This window comes from Barbus barbus (assembly GCF_936440315.1).
Source record: "Barbus barbus genome assembly, chromosome: 4".
NCBI lineage: Eukaryota > Metazoa > Chordata > Actinopteri > Cypriniformes > Cyprinidae > Barbus > Barbus barbus.
The window spans coordinates 25,794,329-25,818,894 of NC_136732.1; the positions used below are offsets into that span (position 1 = coordinate 25,794,329).

General features: G+C 36.3%; 1 protein-coding gene across 1 annotated transcript in view; it reads left to right on the forward strand.

Annotated features, from left to right (window-relative positions):
* Positions 1-75: 75 nt before the first annotated feature.
* The window catches only part of LOC306868793 (Na(+)/H(+) exchange regulatory cofactor NHE-RF2-like), a 38,030-nt gene continuing 13,539 nt past the window's right edge, over positions 76-24,566 (forward strand). Inside the window, exons 1-2 of the mRNA XM_079415171.1 lie at positions 76-735; positions 3,438-3,680. Coding sequence (XP_079271297.1) covers positions 529-735; positions 3,438-3,680 — 450 coding nt within the window. The 5' untranslated portion in view covers positions 76-528. The remainder of the gene's footprint in view (positions 736-3,437; positions 3,681-24,566) is intronic.

The following is a 24,566-nucleotide window of genomic DNA, read 5'->3' on the forward strand; positions in this document are numbered from 1 at the left end:
GTAAAAGTTAGTGTCGGTTTTTCGCTGTTAAAGTCGTTGTTTAAACATATATTGATGAGGCGGCGAAGGCTCTCTGCTCGTCTCTGTTGAAGCTGTTGATGGGCGGGTCTTACTCCGCGCCACGCAGTTTGGCAGTGGACAGCGGCACCAGTTGCGTTCCTCTCTCCGTGGGCAGAATGTCTCATGGAGGAGATTTGGATGCGTCTGTGAACATCCACAGGTAGTTACACAGTCTGCTTCGCCGGCTCCACCTTTGCATTTTTCTTGCAGAAGCATATAATCGATTCGGACTCGATTCTTTCGGTTTTTCTCTATTATAACCTCTTTTTTTACAGTCTATGATTATAACTAATGCACTGAGCCGGATACTTGCATGCACATTTTTTGCAAAACACCGCGGACTGTGCAATAACCCGTAGGCTAACGATGCTTGGTTGTAAACCTTTGCAATAAGTTTTCGAAAAACGAAACAAAATAACGCTTGGATTTTATTGCAAGTTTGGATGTGAAGGGTTAAAGCGGAATACAATGGCAAGCGATCAGAAGCCTCGGTTGTGTGTGATAAAGAAAGGAGAGAGCGGCTACGGGTTTCATCTTCACGGAGAGAAAGGAAAAACCGGACAGTACATACGGAAAGTAGAGCGCGCGTCCCCGGCAGAGGCGTCGGGACTGCGCGCGGGTGACCGTGTGGTGGAGGTGAACGGCGAGAACGTGGAGAGAGAGACACACCATCAGGTACATCACACACCTGTGCTGATCTCACATACTCCACCTTCACAAGAGCTCAGCTTACAATGGCTGTGATGCGCGTTTCTATTATTATGCGGGTTTTTTTAGTAGCCTACACTCTTATTGGCACCAGTGGTTCCACAAAGAACGTTTACCATCCATGAGAGAAAAGCCATCCTTTTGGAACCTTTATTTGAGTGTAAGCTAGTTCTACCACACCAGTGTGTAAAAATGCTTTATGATGTAATTAAACATTATTTGGATTGCACTGAACACTTTACTGTTTAATGTTTTGTCTTTTTGTATTATGTACTTTAGTGTTATTATGCTGTTGGTCTCTGAGAGTTACCAAACAAATTTCATTGTATTATTATAATGACAATTGAGATTCTATTCTATTCTATTCTATATTTTGGCTTGGTTTCACAGACTGGGTTTAGACTAAACCAGGATTAGACCATAGTTCAATTAGGACATTTAAGTGATTTTTATAAACTTGTGTCCATACTGGTGTCCATCATGAGGCAAAGCAATGATATATTTTAAGATCAATCGGTACAAGCTTTTTTTATTTAATTTTATTTTTTTCAGTTGAAACAGCTTAGACTTGCATTTTATTCTGGGACTAGGTTTAAGCCTTGTCTGTGGAACAGGGGGTATAGCTAATTAATTAGTTCAAAAGTTTGGGGTCAGTAAGAGTATAAAAAAAAGGCAGCGGCTATTTGCACTAAATAGCAATTAGATGTAGCATATAGCAAATAGCATATTTTCTTAGCGATAGCCTACTATTTACACTAAGTGCAAATAGCTATAGATTCTATTTACACTGTTAAAATAGCAAGATTTTCTGCTATTTATACTACTTATTGCAAATAGTGGCAATTATCTGCACCTCATTGTATTACATTATAAAACAGTTCTCAATAATAACGTATCGAGTGTAAATTATCATTTTAGTTCAAATTATTAAATGGATGCCATCTTATTGGGTCAATAAAACCCTCCCTACACCTACCAGATACTTTATTTTCAACTTTTTGGTTATTTCTTTAATTTTTATTAAAACTAAATGCCTTTCTGATGTGATATGAGATTTGAAAAGGGAGAAAAAAAAAAGTTCGGCAAAAGGTGGGTTCGACCTCGGGTCGATCGCGTCAAAATGCATGCTCCTTAACATCTAAGTGAGTGTCTTTTTTCAGTGTTGGCTATCCCAATCACACGCTGATGGGCAGAGTACGTGTAAATAGCCTCTGCCAACAAGGCAGGCTATTTGCACTTAGTGTAAATAGACAATCCCAAAAAAAAGTAGCTAATTAATAGTTTTATTTAGCAAGGATGCATTAAATTGATCAAAAGTGACAGTAAAAACACAATGTTACAAAAGATTTGTATTTAAATAAATGCTGTTCTTTGGAACTTTCTATTCATTACAGTTTCCACAAATGTTAAGCAGCACAATTGTCTTCAGCATTGATAATAATAATGAATGTTTCTTGATCAGTAAATCAGTATATTAGAATGATTTCTGCAGGATCATGTGACTCTGAAGACTGGAGTAATGATGCTGAAAATTCAGCTTTGCATCACAAACATTTTGACGTGTAATGTTTAAATTATCTCATGGACAAATATCCGTATAAAACTAAAATTTCATGCAAAAGTCAATACCGAAGGGGGAAGAAACAGCCTCAATAGAAACTCCTTCAGCAGTGTTTAAAAGCATCTCAGGATGTACCTTTTGTTGTTTGATAAATGACAAGATTGAGCATAGTTGGGATCTAGACAGAGAAGCTCATATATAAGGTTTTCATTGTTTAGCTATTTCATGGTTTCAATGAATAATGTTATTCTAAATGTATAAAACAGATAGTTGAATGTGTCAGTGTGTCCAACCTTTTGAACTGTGTATATAGGCCTGTATAAACAGCAGAGGGTGTCTTTGAAACATCTGACTTTCGTTTGTTTGAGTTAAGAAGGTTTTGGCTTTGGAAACAACTTTACATGGAAAATAAAAGAGTATTGCATATAAAAACCCGATGGAAGCCCTTTACCACCACAGAATTAAATACAAAATTAAAAAATGGTAATTGCGATATTTTATTATAAGAAAAAAAGTCAGAATTGTTAGATGTAAAGTCAGTATTCAGAATTTTCTTGCAATTTCAAGTTTACATCTCGCATATCTGAATTTTTCTCGGAATTCTAACTTTATATCTCGCATTTCAAACTTTTCTTCTTTTTACATCTCCATTCCTTTTTCATGTTTCAAACAGAAAAAGGGTAATTGCGACTTTTTATCTTGCAATTATGACTTTTTTCTTGAATTTATATCTTGAAATTCAGACCAAAAAAAATAATAAAATAAAAATCGTCACAATTACCTTGCTTATTTTTTTTTATTCCATAGTGGAAACAAGCTTCCACAGAAACTTGTGGTGAAACTCTGACTTAAGTGGAAAATGTTCTTGTTAATACACAATGAAATTCCATGCATGTCTTTAGTTGCACTGACATTTATAGAGTGTTAAAGCTGTGACAGCAGCTGGAGGCTTTACAGCATTACAGCAGGAGACCTTATGGCTAGATCTGTCTTTCTGCTCAGACGTACTAACATGATGCATATGCTGAAGTCATGTTGTAGTATGCAGTGTTGTGGAAAGCACAACTCTTTGAGCTCATCCTATAGTTTTGCTTTCTCTTACACTCAGGTGGTGCAGCGGATCAAAATCGTGGAACATGAAACCAGACTGCTGGTGGTTGACCGAGAGACTGACAAGTACTTTCGCAGCCTGCGTCTCACCTGCACGGAGGAAATGGCCATCCGGATGAGCCCTGCAGCCACGACCCCTTCACCTTCACCGTCCACCAGTAAACAGGGCAATGGCTCGGTGTCCAAACGACCTGAGATCTCCAAGCCCATCAGGAAACCTCCGTCACGAGCTCCTAAAAAGGTATTGATCCATTCACTATCTGTCAATGCTATTACAAATAATGTTTTGTAGGGGCTTCTGTTGTTTCATGTGCTTCTGTTCTTTAACATCAGGGAAACCTTGTAGTGAAAGATCCTTCAGATGATTCAAATGTTCTTCTCTCTTGGTTCTTTCAAAGCGAAAATTCACTCAAAAATGGAAATTTGCTGTTAATTTACTCACCCTCAGGCCATCCAAGATGTAGATAATATTTTGTCTTGAGTAGAACAATAAAGAAGTTTTTTAGCTGAAACAGGTCATATCAAGCAGCACTAAATTAATTCCCTTTGCTCCTGATTGTCTTATGAAGTGAAACAATCGGTCTGTGCAAGAAACTGAATATTATTACCTGTAATCCAGAGCCTTGATGTCTAGCTCGGTTCTTTGTAGTGAACTGGATGAAGCAGTCCACCAAATCGGACCGAACCATCTGAAACAGTTTGCAGCTCAAGCAGCACAGATTTACAAGTTAGTCAATCAAAAAAGAGGCAAAACAAAAGTTTTTATGGTTTCTCATTGTTTATGTAAAAAGGTGAGTTGATGAAGACTAGTTTATTCACTTGATATGCTTTAGACAATTAAAACATCATACTTTTCACATCCTTATTTGCAGCTTTAATAGTTGTGTATATGTTACATAATTGCGTGATTATGTAAACGAACTGGTGAATCAGTTATTTGAACCAGAAATGAATTGCCCGAAAGGCTCGAGATTACAGGTAATAACAACTAGTCTCATGGCATTTACGTACCTGGGTGCACTTTTTAGCGAGACACGAAATACGTACCAATAACTACATATTACTGCAGTTTCAGTTTCCTAAATAAACAAACACTAGAGGCAGTAAAACTCTAACACCTTTTACTCCTTTTCACACAAATTTACAGAGTTTTGATTATAGGGGCAGTTGTGGCCTAGTGGATAGAGAGTTGGACTTGTAACCTGAAGGTTGTGGGTTCGAGTCTCAGGTCCGGCAGGGATTGTAGGTGGGGGGAATGAATAACCAACACTCTCTCCACCCTCAATACCACGACTGAGGTGAGAGGTGAGACCCTTGAAACACCAAACCCCCAACTGCTCCGGGTGTATGTTCACTACTGTGTGTACGCTTGGATGGGTTAAATGCAGAGCACAAACTCTGAGTATGGGTCACCATACTTGGCCACACACCACTTCCCTTTCCCTTAATAAAGCGTATTTTTTGCACAATTACTTTAAGAATATCATGTTACAACTTCAAAACAATATTAATATGCTGGGAGAAAACTGATGCTTTTGAATGTTAGCATCGCACATATCCAGCCTCGTATCTATGGGTTTTCATAGATGGAAAGTTTGTTCGGTAGCTCACAGTGTACGGAGCCGTACTTAGAAGGCGAGGAGCTCCGATTCGAATCCCGTGTAACGACGGTTCAACAAAACAGTTCAAATCTGCATAAAAGGAAGATGAAATGGCACGGTTGCATCAAGAAATGCGTTTTTATGCCAGTTTTGCATTTGTTAACACTATCGGTTAGGTTTAGGGTTGGGTTTGGTGTAGGGCATATTTCCAACACGATAGACCATTAACTTTTAGGGACAGACCCCGGATATTTGAATTCTGAACCGCCGCAGTACGTACCTGTTGCAACATAATAAAAACACAGCAATACGTACCTATATCAACATAATAAAAACGTGCCAGGGTTCACGTATTTAACCTGTGTTTTAACGCCACTCAGTGGACATTTCTCTTCAGTGGACATTTCTCTTCAGTGGACATTTCTCTTCAGTGGACATTTCTCTTTGAAACTGCGGCGAAACGCGCAGTAAGACGTAAAACGGTATCGCACAGAAAGTGCACAGAGATACGGATTTTTATGAGACCAGGTTGGGTAATAATGTTGTAAATAATGTTCAATTTTCTTTCACAAACGAATCGTTTCATTTCATAAGACCATGGGTATTAATTTTAAGTTCCTTGATATGTTTTTTTTATTCTCAAAAACATGTAGCTGCTGACTTCCATTTTATGAATCACCAAGGACCATGGTGGGTTCAGCTAAAAATCTTCTTTAATGCTCCATTGAAGAAAAAAGGCACCTACATCTTGGATGGCCTGAGGGAGAGTAAATTAACTTTGGGGAATTCAAAATGGTTCTTCTATGACATCACTTTTGGAACCATTGTTTTTAAGAGTGTTGAACCTTTCAATTAACCCAAGTTGTTGGCCCTTCTCCCTCAACTAATATATAAATGAATGTCTCTGCATCATGAAATATATTGAACATCTGGATGTTCTAGGACAGCTGGCTTGAGTGATGTCATCAGAGTTATATCTAGTTCTCACAGATCCTCACAGACTGTTTATGTAGGGGTTATCGGCTAGTTTGTATGTGTGGTCATCATATATGCTGCAATAATGATGGATTAATGGGTTAATTTGAGTTTAAAACAATAATGAGTTAAGTGAGTAACTCAGATATTATCTTGTTGGCTCTGTCATGGTTGGTTGGTGTCCAAGATGTGACGCTGTATTTGTTTTGTAGTAAATGAGTGTCTCCAGTACCACATTAACGGCATGTTTCCCATGGCTTACTCATTCAAGAAAATTAATCTCTGGATTTTGGCTTTTTGAAAGGATAAAAGATCCTGGCCAGGAATTTCTTCAGCATTTATTCCACTATTTTTTTTCTGGTTTTATTCCTGAAAAATTAGCACCATATATTCAAGTTTATTTTGTAAAGCGCTTTTCACAATACATTTAATTTCAGCTCTTATACTGTGTATATACATACTAATTTTACCTGAAGTGAATTAGTTCTTGGTTTGCATTAGTAACACATTTATATTCTCAGATTTTAGCACGTTTGCTACAGTATGTGGTTGCTAGGAATGGTTGTTAGGATGTTCTGTTATGGATCATTATTCAGTGTGTTCTGGGGGGTTGCTAAGTGGATGTTTATTTTTTCAAGTCAAAAGGGCCCACACTAAGTCTCAGAGTCTGTTTTTTGACCCATTGTATTGTTTTCCAAAATGGCTTTGTCTGATGACATATAGAAGTGCTAGCACATCTCTCCTCAACAAGACACATGGTTTGAGGAATCATTTATGTCTGTAACACAAACATTTCTGGACAGGTTAATTGCTGAAGTGTATAATACTAAGGGTCAGGGGTTTGTTTAGCCATTAAAAGTGTGATTTTTAACATCTGTAAGCAAGTGCAGATCATGTTTGGAGATATTACTTTGCAAAAATGTCCATCAGTAGTCTGTTAATGTAATATTTGAATAAGATCTTAAAAATTATATTTGTCTTCTTTGAGCCTAATGCATACATCCAACATCTGCTCTCACTTAAAGCCCACTTTCCAAATGGGTTTGCACAATTCACTGCTGTTTCAACAAGATGGAGTGGAGTGGGAAAGATGTGAGTGTGTGAGTGGTGGGTGGGTGTGTTACAGCCACATGTGTGTGATAATGTTAAATATGACATTAAAACTGTTAACATTGCAGCAGCCCAGAAGGTTAAAACTAAGAGACCGTTTCTGATATCCATCAGAAGATGAACAGAGCAGAACTACACGGGACAACATCTGCAAATCTGAGCCGTCGCTGGTGAAACACTTGACTTTACTCAAAGATTTAGATTCCTTTTTGGCAATCTGACCCAAGTCGAATAAAATGCAAAGAGATTCCTTGGACAATTTAAGTAGGATGTAGTAAAATTGTCTCATTTCACCCCAAAATCCTACTTTTTCTTTTGATTTTGGAGTGATGTATGACCTGAAGATGTTCTTCATGGCGTTTAAATCACTCATATATGGTCGCTTTATGGCGCTGAACATTAAAAAGTTCTTAATGTTCCATTTTAGGTCCTTATAATCAATGTTTTGGATTTTGTGTTATTCTAAGAACAGAACTAAGGAATAAAAGTTCCGTATGGAACTTTAACATGTTCTCATCAAGCTGTACAGCCTGTTTTGGTTCTAATTCCAACACTTGTTTTCATAATATACATTCTGATAATCTCAAAGTTTGACTATTTAACTGAACTGTAGAGGGATATTTTCCAGTTTTAAGAAGAACCGCCTTATTCAAAGGACATGGAAATGTTCTTCTCCAGAATGTCCAGTAATAATAGTTTTTGGATATGGTGATTGGAAAAGCCATATTCTGGTGTTCCAAAACCACTCTAATTGTGTTTAGCCATGTGTATGTGGGACATCTTCCTGTACAGTGGCCTCATATTGGCTGATATTATTGCCCATACAGACCTATCATTGGACTTGATTCCCCTCAGTGTTTAACAGTTGCTTGTATTGAAACCATCCATTGACTTTCTCCAGACGTAGACTGTAGGAAAGTGATGACTCATGAAACCATACTCCCATCAGAACATTGCTCAGGGTTCCAGATTTGGTGCCACTAACACACATGTTGATCTTGGTTACAAGAGGTTTTTGAATAGTCGCCGGTCTGTCTTGTGAAACTCTGAGTCATAAGTGATTCGGATCTGGGGTCATTTTTGAGGCTCTTCGTTTTGTAATATTCATTAACTATCATCTCCATTTATCATATACTATTTTAGTTTTTGTGCATCACCTACGTACATGATCATTTAAAAGTTTGGTGTTGGTATAATTTTTAATGTTTTGAAAAAGTCTCCTACGCTTATCAAGGCTGTATTTATTTGATCAATAAGACAGTAAAACAGTAATATTGTGAAATATTATTATAATTTAAAACAACTGTTTTCTATTTGAATATATTTTAAAATGTAATTTATTCCTGTGGTCAAAGCTGAATTTTCAGCATCATTACTCCAGTCACGTGATCCTTCAGAAATCACTCTAACATATGGAAGTGCTGCTCAAGATACATTTCTTATGATTATCAATGTTGAAAACAGTTTATGATTTTTGTGGAAACTGTGATACAATTGCTTTTCAAGATTGTTTGTTGAATAGAAAGGTTAATAGAACAGTATTTATTTGAAAAATAAATCTTTTGTAACATTATAAAGGTCTTTACTGTCACTTTTGATCAATTTAATGCATCCTTGCTAAGTAAAACAATTTTTATTACATTTTTAAAAATGAATTTTTATTGACAGTATTGTACAATTCAGACCTGATTGGCATGTTTTCAACTTATATTTGCAGTTAACTGCATATAATATGCCTTAATTGTGGGGCATGTTGTCAGAAATTATACAAATTCTAATTAATAAAGTGTATAAAATGACAACATATCACACACATGTGACGACTTGCCCCAACAAAAATGAGGCCACCAACAATTTACAAAAAATACCTTTTCTTAAATACACTTTTCATGTTTCTGGTTTCCACTTCTACATGCGACAACTAACCCCGGTGTCACGTGACCTCAAGCAGCATCGTCAGGACAGTTAGTATTTAAAAGGAGCACGTTAGGAAGTGAAAAGACATTATAAAACATTTCAGGCAGGAAATAGAATCTGTCTTTGGAAGCAGAGGAGTCGAGTGTGTGTTTGAGGTGATATGGGAGTCCTGAGCCATAAAGAAAGGGGTCCTAGGAAGGGGTAGAAAGTTAGAAACCTTAAACTCACGGCATTTGAAGAGGGTTTGTGTGAATCACTCTGACTGCTGGTCCACACAGAGTGAAATGAGAAAGAAGCAACTGACAGAAATACATGTAGACTTTGTAATCAGAATCCAAATGTAACAAGCATGGAATGTTTCACAGATATAATTAAAGGGGTCGTATGATGCGATTTCTTGTTTTCCTTTTCTTTAGTGTGTTATGTAGATGTTTGTGCATGTATAAGATCTGCAGAGTTACAAAGCTCAAAATCTCCCACAAAAGGATTTATTCTATCTAAAAAAGGAGGCTTATCCAGACCGGGCTAAAACGGCTCATTCAAACACGCCCCCACGTCTACATCACAATGTGGAAATATTTGCGTAATGCAGCCCAAATGTTCACGCAAAAAAAGAAGGTGTGGTTTCAGTAACCGCAGTAGTGTTGATGCAGCCATGTCAGGGAGGCACTGTGTGTTTCTATGCGAAAGAAAAAGCACTTTATTTGGCCTTCAGAAAGTAGATGCAATTAGGAATCATTGTTAAGATTTGTTTACAATAGATCAGCACAAACCAAATGTTTGAATTTGTGCAACGCATTTTATGAACGACAGTTTCATGAACCTAGGAGAGTACAAGGCTGGCTGTGCACAAAGGCTATTTAAAAAAAAAAAAAAGGGCCAATTGCAACTTTGCTATGACAATCTGGCGCTTCTGAATCAGCGACTGTACATATGTTTTGTTATTAGTTTAAAGGTGCAGTAGGAGATCTCAAAAAATGCTAACTTTAGTATGATAGCACTGAAAGCAACGTCCCACCCTCCCTTCAATTGCCATCCAAAGCCACGTCCCCTGAACGCATATAAACTCAAAGAGCAATTACAGTCCTCGCGCCCTCCCTGCTCTGCACATTTCATATGTATATCCTATCACGCCCGACGGTTGTTCTATTTGACCGTAAATCATTAGTGCTCTGCAAAGTGGGCATCACCAGATATTCTGACAAGATTCCAGTTCGAAGTGAGTGTATATGTTCCATACAAAGCGCATTAAAGTGTGCGAGATGTATATTATGTCACACTTCTCTAGTAAGTTTCGTCTGTGTGTGAAGACGCTGCGCAGCGCAAATCCATGAGTGAATGTTCCGAAGTGAAATGAACTTCAACAGATTTCCCCTGCTCAGGGAGTAGGGAGCAATTAACCCCGTGTAGGGAGCATGTCAATCGGAAAACAGTTCTCTTTTAACGTCCTGGTTATCTGAATCGTGTGTTAACTAAGCGAGACATGCAAAATATGCAGAGCGGGGGGCGCGAGGACTGGAATTGGGAACCGCTGGGCTACATCATGTGTCATTCGCCAGTGAGAAAACTTTATAGCACGGTTAGTAAAAGTACTACAATATCAGGAAGGAAGATCGGGTTGTTGATGTTTGCCTGCCATTCTTGCTCTGTCTGCACAGCGTGCGTGAACGCGCTGATGACGTATCGTGTCTGCGCGAACAGGGTGCGCAGAGGTATGCAAATACATACATTGACAGGCAGGTAGGAAAGACAATTAAAACGCTTGGACCGAGCGTTTTGATTGGACGAACATTTATTGGTCCTACACCTTCCACAGAGTATATTAATACAGATAAATACATTTAGACCACTTAACTTAATGATTGCTATCAGGATGTGAAGAGACTTTCAACCAGAATAACAAAAAATGTTTCAGAAGACAATCACCTATTGCACGTTTAAGTATTTGCTATTGACTGTTCAAATGTGGAGTTTTGCACGTAACGTGTCGTGTAACAGCGGAATGTACAACCCGTCAGAAATCGTCTTAACCGTGGCTTGTGTCCTGCTAATACATACGAGCATCATCACTGTGTCTGTCACGCGACTCTGTTCCCTTTTCAGGCTTGAACTGATAAAACTAACTTGAAAGCTGAAGCTCGCGATTATGGAAAGGGGCGTTACATTTCTAACGTGAGCTTGTGGTTTTCGGCCAACCAAAATGCACTGGAACAGTTAGCCAATCAGAGCAGACTGTGCTTGTCGGAAGGAGGGGCTTTGTAGAAAACGACGCGTTTGAGAGAGGCAGGTCATAGAGGACCTACAATAATGTACATTATTTAAAAAATAATGTGTTTTTTTGAACATTAAACCAAATACACAAAATAATGATCTTTAAAATAGCATCATATGACCGCTTTAATAAAAAAAGTCATTAATACAGTAATTAAAACAAATAAAAAATAATATGACATTCTGCACATGGACATCATTTTAAATGAGCAAAACTACTTCAGTACTTCAGAAATTAGATGGCACTAATCTGGAGAAATTTGGCAAATCAAGTATTTATTTATTTGTTTGTTTGTTTGTTTGTGTTTTATTGTTTTATTTATTTATTGTTTTTTTGTTTTTTTATTGTCTAATTTTATTTGGTTGTTTGCTTAGTTATTGCTTATTTTATTTTTATTTATTGTTCTTTTAAAGAATAAAAATTCAAAAATAAACGTTTTTTTAAGAATACTGTTCTGAAATATATATTTAATTCCCCACCAGAGTAAGTGCTTGCTTATTTTTATTGGCCTTTTAACATTTTCTTCATACTCAGCAAATTGTCAGATTCAGCAATCCGAGAAGGCATTTGGACTCCTTACATCTTTCCTTTCCCTTTCAGTTTTTCCTTAAGAGAGCTCTAGGAAAAGTTACATTCAGAATGTGAATACTGATCCAGTCACTAATCCAGCAGATCCATTGTACGGATTTTCCACAGCGCTTTATAAATATTTGACTGTTGCTGTTATTTGTCCCTGTTTTTCCAGAGTAGCCTTTTCTCCAGCTGTTACTCATATGGAGGAATTACATGATCATCTGAAGCTGTTCTCAAGATGTCCGGGGATTTCACAATCTACCGAATGTTCATAAAACAGTAAACTAAACCAGCAGTGGGACACTTAGAAACAGCCTCGTTCCCATCCCGATTGTCTGACTTTAATTTGTGATCCTTAAACTCTGTTCAAGTGTTTAAATCACTGTCATATGCAAGACAACAGCCTGAACCTGTTACTCAACACTTCAGCACAATGACTGTGCGGGATATTTACTACATTTCCACATTTTCTAAAGAAAACATAAGCCCCATTCATTTTCTCCACAGGGAAATTTATTTTAACAGTAACTGATAAACCTTTAAAGACCGAGGCTGTTAATTGATTGCATGTCCTTTCTATGCTATCTGTTCACATTAATTCAACTTATTCTTAAAATAATCGTGTTTAATAGCGGAATTTCAAGGTGGTACATTTCCCATGATACTGTACAGAAAATTCCACCAATCAGAGAGTCGCAGAGAACAAATTGCGCCAAAGTCTATCTTTAGCTCCGCCTACTCCCATGAAGTGCATAATTAAGTCCCTCTCTATGCTCTCAAAGTACTTAAATAATATATATATATATATATATATATATATATATATATATATATATATATATATATATATATATATATATATATATATATATATATATATATATATATATATATATATATATATATATATATATATATATATGCATATTTTGCAGTGTACTTAAAATATATAGTTTTTCATAGATCCAAACAGCAACATTTGAATTAATAGGTTTAATTTTTAATTTGATTTGCAAAGCTTCATGGGATTGCAGTCTTTTACTTTTGTCTTTTTGTTTGATTTTCATATACTTTTTTTACTTCAAATTAAAGTTTTGTAATGCTGGGATTCACCTCATAGCTGGTTGGTTTGGTTTATGACTTATAATGCGTTAATGAAGACTTTTTTAAAATCCCTATGGGAAAAATGAATGGGAACACTTTCCAGTGCGGCTGAAAAAGTGGGCGGGCACTAGGGATGGGCGTTATGGACTTAAAAATATATCACCATATTTTCTTGTATTTATCTCGATAATGATATCAATGACTATAGTTCACATGCATCCAGAGACAAAAACCCTCCTGTTTCGTTAGAAAGAAGTATTGTCTTTGCTATTTCTACCAAAAATAGCTAGGGTGTTGTGAGTATACACGTAATGTAATTTCTGTTTTATTCATACTGGAATCCAGAGGGCGCCCTCCCGCATAAACTCCACATATGCATCACAGAAGTAATAGAACTGATGACGACTGATCCAGCTTCCTCTGTAGCGGAGTAAAAAGAATAGAAACGCTTAAATTGATCAAACATGAAGACAAACACGATTTCCACAGTATACTGTATGATTTATCTGTGTTCTTCAAGCCATCTAGGGCATTTTTATAAGAATAAGTATATTTATAATGCAATAGCCTTTATCACTGTATAGAATACTATAAAATTGTATGATTTCTGCCTCATTCTGTGATATGAAACCAGAACCACGTCTAGTCACAAAAAGAAGTTATTTAAAACAATCATCTGATCTGGTGAATTTTAAGTAAAAGTATGTGAATAAATCTCTTTGTTGGACAACATGTTTGTAAACAGGCTCATACACATGCAAAACTTTATCGCACTCATGCTTTTGTAGTAATGTTACATTTATTCATTGCATAGACCGGTTTTTATTTTTTTTGTTGCGCTGTACAGCCCTAACCAAACCAGTTCCAGATTGACGAGGCAGCTCCTCGTTTAGCAATGAAACCTCCTCAGTTTCACGTCTGACTTCCGCCATGTCGCTCCACTCGGTCGCACACAGAAATATGTCAACAACTAGACTTTGTCATCGTTGTCATCGCAGGAAGACTAATTCTTATCATGGGGAGAAATTATACCGGTATATTACAAATGGTAAGATATCGCCCATTACTAGCAGGCACTAATGCACTCTATTTGTTTGACTACTTGATTTGTTTGTTTGAAAAGTGAAATGTCATCTTGTAATCGCCCTCATGTCATTTCAAACCATATCTGTGCAACAGAAAAGATGATATCTTTAAAAAAAATGTGTTTTTTTTTTTAGTCCATATAACGAAGGGATGCAATTTTGTTTTGGACCCCATTGACTTTCATTGTAAGACAAAAACGGTCCTCAAATATGTTGTCTATTCTCTTCTTCTGTTTAGTTCATTCTTACAGGTTTGGAACGACACGAGGGTGAGTAAATGATTTTCATTTTGTAGTTAAATATCACTTAAACATGGAGAATCTTTTGAAAATCTTCCCCACAATCCACTTTTTTACACGCATCTCGCAAGCCAAGTTCAGGCTGTGGAACGCGGCCATTTAAGAAAGTTAAACACTCTTCGCTCATCCTGAGGTGTTGACAGTCATCTGGGTCAGAGAACGTGAGATCTGGAGCGATGCTGGACTGACCTACTTCCACACGCGCTCGTGATGAATGGCGCAGATCGAAACGGATCCCGAAGTCTCCAGTTCTCCAATCTTTTTTTCTTAAATGGCATCACACATCTGTCTAAACAAACACGATACGACTGAATGTTTGAGTGCAAGAGATGTGTGAGGATAAACTCTGGCCTAGATAGTCATGGCATTCAGATCACCTGTGTGTAATAATGTTCATGAGCCGAGAGGCTGGTTTTGGTTTGGTGTGTTGAAACATAAGCATCATGGGAAACTCAGACATGCAGGTAAAGGTTCGTATGACAGCCAGCATTTGCATGTCTTCGTACGAGACGTGTCTGCATGCTTGAACATCAGTCAGTGTGCTTGGTTCATTAGTGGACTAATATCCCTGTAGGCATGTGCACCAGCCAAACCTGCTCTTAAAGGCAATTTTGGCTCCGTATTTCCATGGAAACTAACTGAAAGTTAAGCACTTTCAATTTTAATGCACTGGTGTGCGGTTTCACCTTATAAAAATGATTCCTATGTGGTCCTGAATTGTTTTTGTTCCCTCTAATGGAGTGTTTGTTGTTTGACTCATCACAGTTTGGCTGCATTATGCTGTTTGGATTTGTCGGTCTCGTATAAATATGTTTGTTGTGATGCCTGAAGTCAAACAGTCTTATGAAACTAGACATTTTTAAAGTTCAGCTGCTTACAGTATTGCAATTATTATAATTGCATTGAGGTGATACTGAAGATGGTGATACTGAAATCTAAATGAATGCTTTTTTTGCTATTTTTATAGCCTTTGTACTATATATATGTATATATGTGTATATACACACACATTACATATTAACATAATAATATTTATATATAATATAATGTTCATAAAACATTACAATTATTTATTGATTGATTATAAGTATTGATTTTAATAATTATAATATAATGTTCAGAAAAATTATTATTTATTATGGATTAATTATAAAGATGATTGTAATCATAATATTATTGTAATCATACAATTATTATATAATATACAGTATAATATAATGTAATAGTGTTCATAAAATATATATTTTAATTATTTTACAATTTAACAATGATTTATTTGATAAACACTGTACATTGATAAACATTAAATTGAATAATTTCAAATATAAATATTACATTATATTATGTTATGTTATATATGCACAAGCTTCTGCTATATTTGCATCAGAAATGTGCTTATACTGTCTTAATTTTCTTAATGTGTTGTATGTATTTATTTATTTATTCGATGCAATGACAACAGATATTATTAGGTCTGACGTAAAAGGGATAGTTGACAAAAGAATAAAGCTTCTTTTATTATTAAAATTAAAACTTTTTTTGCTTATATGATTAAACTCACTGGGCTCCATTGTTGTCAAAAAAATGTTTTGTGTCCATTGAAGACAGAAAGTCATAGAGGTTTGCAATGAAATGAGGGCAAGTAAATGAAGACAATTGTTCATTTTCATGTGAACTGACGCTTTACATAGGCAAATCCTTTTTGTTGCCGCTGTAACTCAGCATAGTTTTGGTTTGCACTGCAGACTCACTCTGAGGCTTTAAACATTAGTTCTGGTTTGGCTGTGGTTTATGTGTTGTTTGTGCACACCGCTGTACCTCGGGAACTACATGGCTTCTCTCTCTCAGTCTGAGCTCCTCCTCGTTATTCCCCCCATGATCCCGCTGTGAGACGAGGGGCAACTGTGTGGAGTCCAGATGTGTGAGTCTGTAGAACATTCTTAAGCAAGAGGGGTTCAGGCTGGGCTTGAGGAGCTCTACTGAGGGGGGAGGGAACGCAGATGCCATTAAAGGGTCGGATGTGTGACAAAACGGGCAGGCCTCATACCACTTAACTGGGTTTGTTGGTCTTGTCAATAACCAGAGCGGCAATGACTGTTTGTCTGCAATGAGGACATTAACCAGGGCTGTTTCACAAACTGAACGTGCTACTTTCATGTGACTCGTGCTACTCATGGCGGGACGCCCAACACATCACGCACTGCCCTGCCTGCAGGTCCAGGATTGGAGAAACATGCTTGGAGGGACTTTAGAGATTTATGTTAAATTTCAATTTGCATTTTTTATTTAAGTTTATTTTTATTATTTAGTTTTTAGTTGTTGCTGTCTATATTACTACTAATAATAATATAGAGGTTTTGTTGTTGTTTTATTGAATTGGATTTGAGTAGTTTTCTCTATATACATTTACATTTATTCATTTAGCTGACGCTTTTATCCAAAGCGACTTACAATTGCTATATATGTCAGAGGTCGCACGCCTCTGGAGCAACTAGGGGTTAAGTGTCTTGCTCAGGGACACATTGGTGTCTCACAGTGGATTCGAACCCGGGTCTCTCACACCAAAGGCATGTGTCTTATCCACTGCGCCATCACCACCATATATTATTATTATTATTATTAGCAATATATATTACAATATATTATTGTGATTATATTCAAGTTGTCAGGTTATTTGTTTTTTATTTGAGTTTAAAATATTTTATGGCTGATAAATTAATGCACTAAAATGCACTATTCAGAAGTTTAACAGTGTTAATTTTCAAAATTAGTTTTTTTACCATCAAAAGGCATTTTCAATATTTAATGCTGGAAGGTTGTAAAGACGTAAACGTTTATATTTTACCATGTATCAAAAACTAAATTTAATTAGTTAATTTAAATTTTTTTTTGGAGTTTGGGGTCAGTTTGATTGATTGATTGATTGATTTGAAATGAATAAATTTATTCAGCAAGGATGCATTAAATTGTTCAAAAGTGACAGTAAAGACATTTATAATGTTACAATTTCTGTTACATTTTTCTGTTTGTGTTTTGTTTGTTCTTTTAAACTTTCTATTCATCAAAGAATCGTGCAAAAAAAACTTATCACAGTTTCCACAAAAATATGAAGCAGCATGACTGTTTCCAACATTGATAATAATAATAATAGATGTTTGTTGAGCAGAAAATCATCATATTAGAATGATTTCTGAAGGATCATGTAGCACTGAAGACTGGAGTAATGATGCTGAAAATTCAGCTTTACCATCACAGGAATAAATTACATTATAAAATATATTCAAATATAAAAACAGTTATTTTAAATTGTAATAATATTTCACAATATTACTGTTTTACTACGTTTTTTTTCAAATAAATGCAGCCTTGGTGAGCAGAAGAGACAGAAAATCTTACTGACCGCAAACTTTTTCTGTATATTAAGATGGAGTAGAAGAAACATCTTAACATAAAAATAGATCTGGGACAGTTAGAAACTGTGACTCTCAACATCATAACTGAGACCAAACAACTGCGCTAAGGCCTCTTCATTCAATATGATTTTGCATATGTGTTTTTGTGTACCATTGATTGAAAACTCTGCTGAGGCTGAAAGCGAGGAGATTATAGACACATCTAGTGATCACATGCAGAGGATGTGAGGAGCTTGTGAATGTAGAGCGTTGATGTGATGTAACCGTGGAGGTCACGGCGCGTAGGTTGAGCGGTAGCCTCACTCTTCTTCATGCTTTCTCTCTCTCCAACACATGGTCCTCCTGACAAACACAGCAATCCCAGCTCTGAGAGACAGCCCAAGAGAGGAGCCTAATGAAGCCTTCACACGTGTGAGAGCTTCAGTTGTGTGTGCATCACTGGTTTGTCTTGAGGATAAGCGTCAAGTCTCTTATGTTCACCAAGGCAGAATTTATTTGATTAAACATACTGTAAAAACATTAAAATTGTGAAATAATATTACAATTTAAAATAGCTGTTTTCAATTTGAATATATTATAAAATGTAATTTATTCCTGTGATGGTAAAGCTGAATTTTCAGCATCATTACTCCAGTCTTCAGTGCTACATGATCCTTCAGAAATCATTCTAATATGCTGATTTGCTGCTCCAGAAACATGTCTTATTATTATCAATCTTGAAAACAGTTGTGCTGGTTAATATTTTTTCAGGATTATTTCATAAATAGAAAGTATTTCTATTTCTAAGTATTTCTAATCTTACTGCAGATTGACAGATTGCTTGTGGCTGTGATTGTGAGTAAAGGTCAAAGGTTATCGCCCCATGCTGGTTTGGGTGTAACATCACATCCTGAATGGTTAAAAAATGTAGTGGATATCATGCATTACAATAGTAACAGGTATAACTATAGGTAGGCATTATAACAATTGTACATATATATAACACATATTATGTGGCATTATAATCATTTATCGTCATAATGCATAATATTGAAAGTCTTTCAATTAGCATAATCCATATACTTTCATGTTTTATTATGTGTGTTACCTAAACAATGTGTTAAAACTGCATTTCTGGTGTTGTTACACTCACAAAACATGCATTTGGGGGTAGGAAGTCATGTCGCAAGTGGTTGGGAATTTGGTCTAATTGATTCAACATGCTTGCTAGGGGTCACACAGCTACGAGGGGGTGGTGTAACAAGACACCGCCGTGTCTAGATGTTTTCTGTTCGGGAAATTTAATTGGTTGTGAATAACGCTAAAGTGAAACATTTTCGTTTTGGAGTAACTATTTTGAGGACAAATAGTCTTAACAGACGTTATAATTAGAGTTGGCTCATGCCCAAAAAACAAAAGCGTTTCACAATTGGTTTGTATGCAGGAAAGTCCATATGATGTGGAAAAATATGTTCATGCGTGTGTCTGTTTCCAGTCTCCTCCCTGCTCTGATCTGTGTGACTCCCTCCTGTGTTTCCTGCTGGGGGTGAAAGGCCCGTGTCGGTTTGTCCATCTGCAGAGCCGGGGCCCCTCTGTTGTCTGGGTCCCGCGTCGTGTCAACGGCTGCATGCGGTGCTGCCGTGTGAAGCGTGTCTGTGCTGGGCTGATAACGTGGGTGTGGGGCTGTGGAGCATCATCAGCATACACAAACACGCATTACAAACAGCTGTGCGGCGAATACACCACACACGTGAAGTAACGCGCATGGTTTAGGGATGTGAATCGTTTGAATTGAATCAATTATAGTTCCTATTTGGTCCATTAATGATTCTTTTAGGTCTTTTTTGACCTTTTTCATATATCCTGAACTATTATCTGAAATATTTTTTTTGCCAGGTATGTTTACCAGTGTTGGGGAAAGTTCTTTTAAAAGTAATGCATTACAATATTGCTTTAGTTTACTCCCTAAAAAGTAACAAATTTCGTTACTTAGTTACTTTTTATGGAAAGCAATGCGTTATGTTACTTTTAAATTACTTTTTAAATCTGGGCAGGGCTTGCTTGTTTGTTTTTAATATAAAAATTTGTTCTTTTACAAATGTAAAACCCTTTTCACAACAAAAGTGAAATGAATACGCCTCAGACTGAAGGAAATGTAAATTGACGTCTGTACAGTAGATGGCGCAGCTCAAACAAATCACATGAAGAATATGACGCAGGAGAAAAAAGTTCAACACCATTCAGCAATAACAAAATGAAACACAAATGTGTTATTTTTGCTTAGTATGGTTGAATTGGATCATCGAAGGTCAGTAGCAAAGACATTGGTTAATAAAATGGAATTAAATACATAAATGATATTTGTATAATTTAACATGTTTAATTATTGCAGGTTTGTATAATATTATGAGTTTGCATATGACTGTTTTTGTTTTTGTGCAGGTGAGATGAGTAAATACATGTTCATATTTAGTCTATAACTACAATAAGATCATGTTCACACAGCGAACACAGCGCTCTCAACAGCAACACAAGAGTTTTCAATCAATAAATGGGAAACAAAGTAACTGGAGTTACTTATTTGAAAAAGTAACTCAGATATTTCCTTCTAAAGTAATGCGTTACTTTACTAGTTACATGAAGTAATCTGATTACGTAACTCACATTACTTGTAATGCGTTACCTCCAACACTGATGTTTACACATATGAGGAGATTCAGATGATAAAAAGAACAAAAACAGAATGAGTAAATATTACACAATACTTAACGAACAAACCAATGTAGTAGAATTTCATTCATTTATTTTTATACAATACTACTGAACTTCTGTTACTTCACTCTTTAGAGATTTATTTGGGAATTGGACCACACTGGTTGTTTTGTGCTGAATGTATTTGATTTTCTAAAAAGAAGCAACTCATTGGAATCATTTGTTCAGGAATCAAACTACACTAGCTGCACTATTTTTGATTTACTGAAGAAATGACTTGTTAGAGTCATTCAGTGATGAATCCATGTTTTTGAATCATCAGAAAGAACCAGCTCATTAGAGTGATTGAGAATCAGACTGGTTACTATACTGAATGTTTTTTTATTCACCTTAAAATTTGACTCGGAGTCATTTGCTGAAGAATCACAGGTTGTGCTTTACTGAATTGTTTTGATTTGCATTAAGTCTGATTCATTAAAATCATTTGTTCAGGAATCAGACTAAACTGGTTCCACTGTATGTTTTTTGATTAATCAAAAAGATCATCAGAATCATTTGACTGAGAAGCAGACTAGTCAAGCTGTACTACTTTACTTTACTTTTGTCATTTAGCAGACGCTTTTGTCCAAAGCGACTTACAAATAAGAAAAAGTAACTAAAACTAAAAAGTTACAACTCTATAAATACTATCTACCCACATATTTAAGAAAATAAAGAAATTAAATAAAATTAACACATGCATATAACAACAACATTTCAATAATAAACATATCAATGAAAAAATTAAATAAAAAGCTACTACTATCCCTTGCCGGTGTCCCTGCCCGGTGGAGTCGCACGGTAGAGTCGATGGTCTTTACACTCTTTGGTCTTCACACTAAGAGGGCTTCACACGACGACTGCCGCGACCGCTGCCGCAGTATAATAACCTTTATTATACCAAACCAACAAATGATCATTTCAATTCAGCTGGACCCACTTTCCTGTTTATCAACTACAAATGGCCAAGCAAGTGCACACACTGACAAGATACACGATACAGTACGAGACCAAACGCGATTTCAGCAACTCTCATCCTAGTAAACAAAATAAGCTGTACTAAATGTTTTTGAATCACTAAAAACAACTGGCTCATTAGAGTCATTCATTCAGGAATCAGACTACACTGTTTACACTATACTGAATGTTTTTGATTCACTAAAAAGTACCTGAAAGTGACCTGACTTATTTGAGTCATTTGTTTGGGTATCACATTGTACTGGTTGTGCTGTATTGGATGTTTTTGATTCACTAAAAGAACCAGCCCATTCAAATTGATTCATTAGAATATTTTGTTCCAGAATTGGACTACACTAGTTACACTATACATTGATTTACAAAAAACATGACTTGAGTCATTCATTCAGGAATCAGACTACACTGTTTTCACAGTTCATAAGAGTCATTAATTTCATAATAAGAATAAAAAATGGTTCTTGGTTCCTAACCCTACTACTCATGATTCAGTAGAATTTAAAGTAAAAACAGTATCTTCTGAATCCATGTTTCCATGTGAGTGTGTAATTTCTGTTGTGCTTTGTGTTGTGCTCTAGATGCCCCAGCGGTGAAAGGGTTAATGACAGTCACGTGTGAGAAATCCCAGAGGTCCCAGTGTCAATAATTCAGAAGCATCTGTATCATTTTACAAGCCCATGCTTTGAAACACACAGGCAGCGGCTTATTGTGACAGGAAGCTTGAGGAATGCTTTGTGCCGCATCTGCCGCTCTCCCGAGTGTTTTCCCATACTTATCCCACACATCCATGTTCAGGCCAGGAACAGAAACCTCAGGACCTGGAGTGACAGGAAGAGGGCGTAATGCTGGGGAGCACTGAGGGGTGTAACAATGGAAATATTATAACTCTGATGCTTCAGCAAGGACCAGGGAGGTTTATTTGAGGCACAGAATCATGAAGCCATTTGGAGGTATTTAGCAGTGGAAGTGTCGGAAACAGAGAAATGCTTGTTCCTCCTACTAGTCCCAGACTCCTCTGTGTTTCTTTCTAACAGTATTTGTTCTATCAGAGGTCAGCTGTGTTGAGGTGGGATGGACTGCTCCTGAATTTAGTGGAATAAAGTCTTCCTGTCTTGGATTGTTTTAAACCCTATAAAGTCTATTGTCTCATATTTTAACTTGAAATTGCATTTCAACATGACTTTCTCATGTCATCTGATTAATAGTTTATACTTTTTTAACAAGTAAAGGGCTTTTAATATTATTCTTAAAACATCTTTTGAAATATTTACAGATTTTTATCAAGTAAACATGAGAATAACTTATATCTTTTATAATACTTACTGGACTGAAGCAACTTAGGTTTACTTGATTCCGTACTTTTATTTATTTTTTATTGTGAAAAAAAATGCATCAAATATTTTAAATGTTACACTTTTGAGGAACATTTATTTGTTCATATCTTAGCCAATATTGTTTTGCATTGCATTGTAAATAGTCTGTAATACTGTTATAAAGATCTGATATAATACTGTAATACTGATATAAAGATTGATTTACAAGCTGTCAGAATTTCATCTTTTTGTCCATATAAATATCAGCAACTGCACCAATTGCATGTTTTTGCTCAGTTTGGGCCTTTGAATAAAACTGAGGTGACCTTTAGTTCCAGAAAATACCCTCAATTGTCCTATAATATATAAAATGACAGTCTAAGCCAAGGCACTTCATCTGATATAATGTTAAAAAGCAGCTATTTTAGTTTTGCTTTCCACATTTGAACACTAAAGTGCACACTCTAAAATCTGAATGTTTCTTTTGGGGTTTATGAAGTACTTATCTGAACATCCTCTGTCTATGTCATGTGTCTTAGAAGTGTTTCATTCTTGAAGTTCTGATATAGTATAGTATGTTTTCAAACATATCAGTATCGGAAATGCTGTAATCTGTTCTTGCTTCAAACAATGTGCGTTTGGGTGTCTGCTGTCTCCGGCCAGTCAGATCAACTTACATGCGGCTGTCAGTCAAACGACTCTCATCCCAACAAACAGGTCAAGCCACAGCAAACACAGACAGAGACACAGACATTAACCATTTGTCTGGAAACTGATCCTCCAAGCTCTTAAAACTTTGTTTTTGAGAATCACAAAACAGTATAATTAGCATTTTCAAGCGTAATAGATCACATGCCTGACTGTGCCATTATAACAGTTTGATTCACGACATGAAAACTCTGTCACTCTGAATGGACTCACCTAATGGACATTGACCTTTGACCTTCACTGTAATTACTCCCTCATATGAATAAAAAACCTCTTTGCATAGTGAATGTTCCCTGGCTTTTAATTATGTTTTCTCTTTTTGTATTATGTGCTGGTTTCTTCCTTTTAGTTTATTAAATAGAGCAAACGTCTCTGCTCTGGATACATATAGGACATGTCCATTCGATCTGGTCAGATGCTGACTTTGAGCTGCTGTATGAATTTTAACCTCCATATTAAACTATAAAAACTAAAAGAAGGATTGCAAGCAATGCAATGGCTTGTTTAATTGTGACTTTTACAACCATTAAGCTGGATTCTTACTGTACATTATACGATGCATTTATGAGCACTCTCCTCCATGGTTTTAGGGTGCGATAAGTGGTTTTCAGAGTGTTTATTTCCATTGATTTTTGGAGTTATGAAAAAAAATAAAAAAAATGAGCACTAAAATTGTGATGCACACACCACCAGATATGTAGGAGTATGTCATCTTGTAACCTGTGAAAAATGCCCTTTAAAAATCACAAACTGATTCTGACATATTCGTTATGACACTTTATTGTGGTTTCTATGGTGACTTGATGACTATTTTTGCTCATGTTTGAGAGTTTCTCCTCTGGCAGGCTGATAATGCTTCTCGTGCTGCCGTTATTCACACATCCAGCATCTTTCTGTTCTTCTGCTGGCCTCTCTTTCAGTTTTCCAGGCGTACTGCATTGTCAAACAGCGTCGTTCGTGGCATTGTTGTGTATCTTTCCACTTTCCATCTTGGATGAATGGCAGATTTCCTGGCTTGGTTCTTGTTATTGGTTGGTCGTGGCATTTGTAAC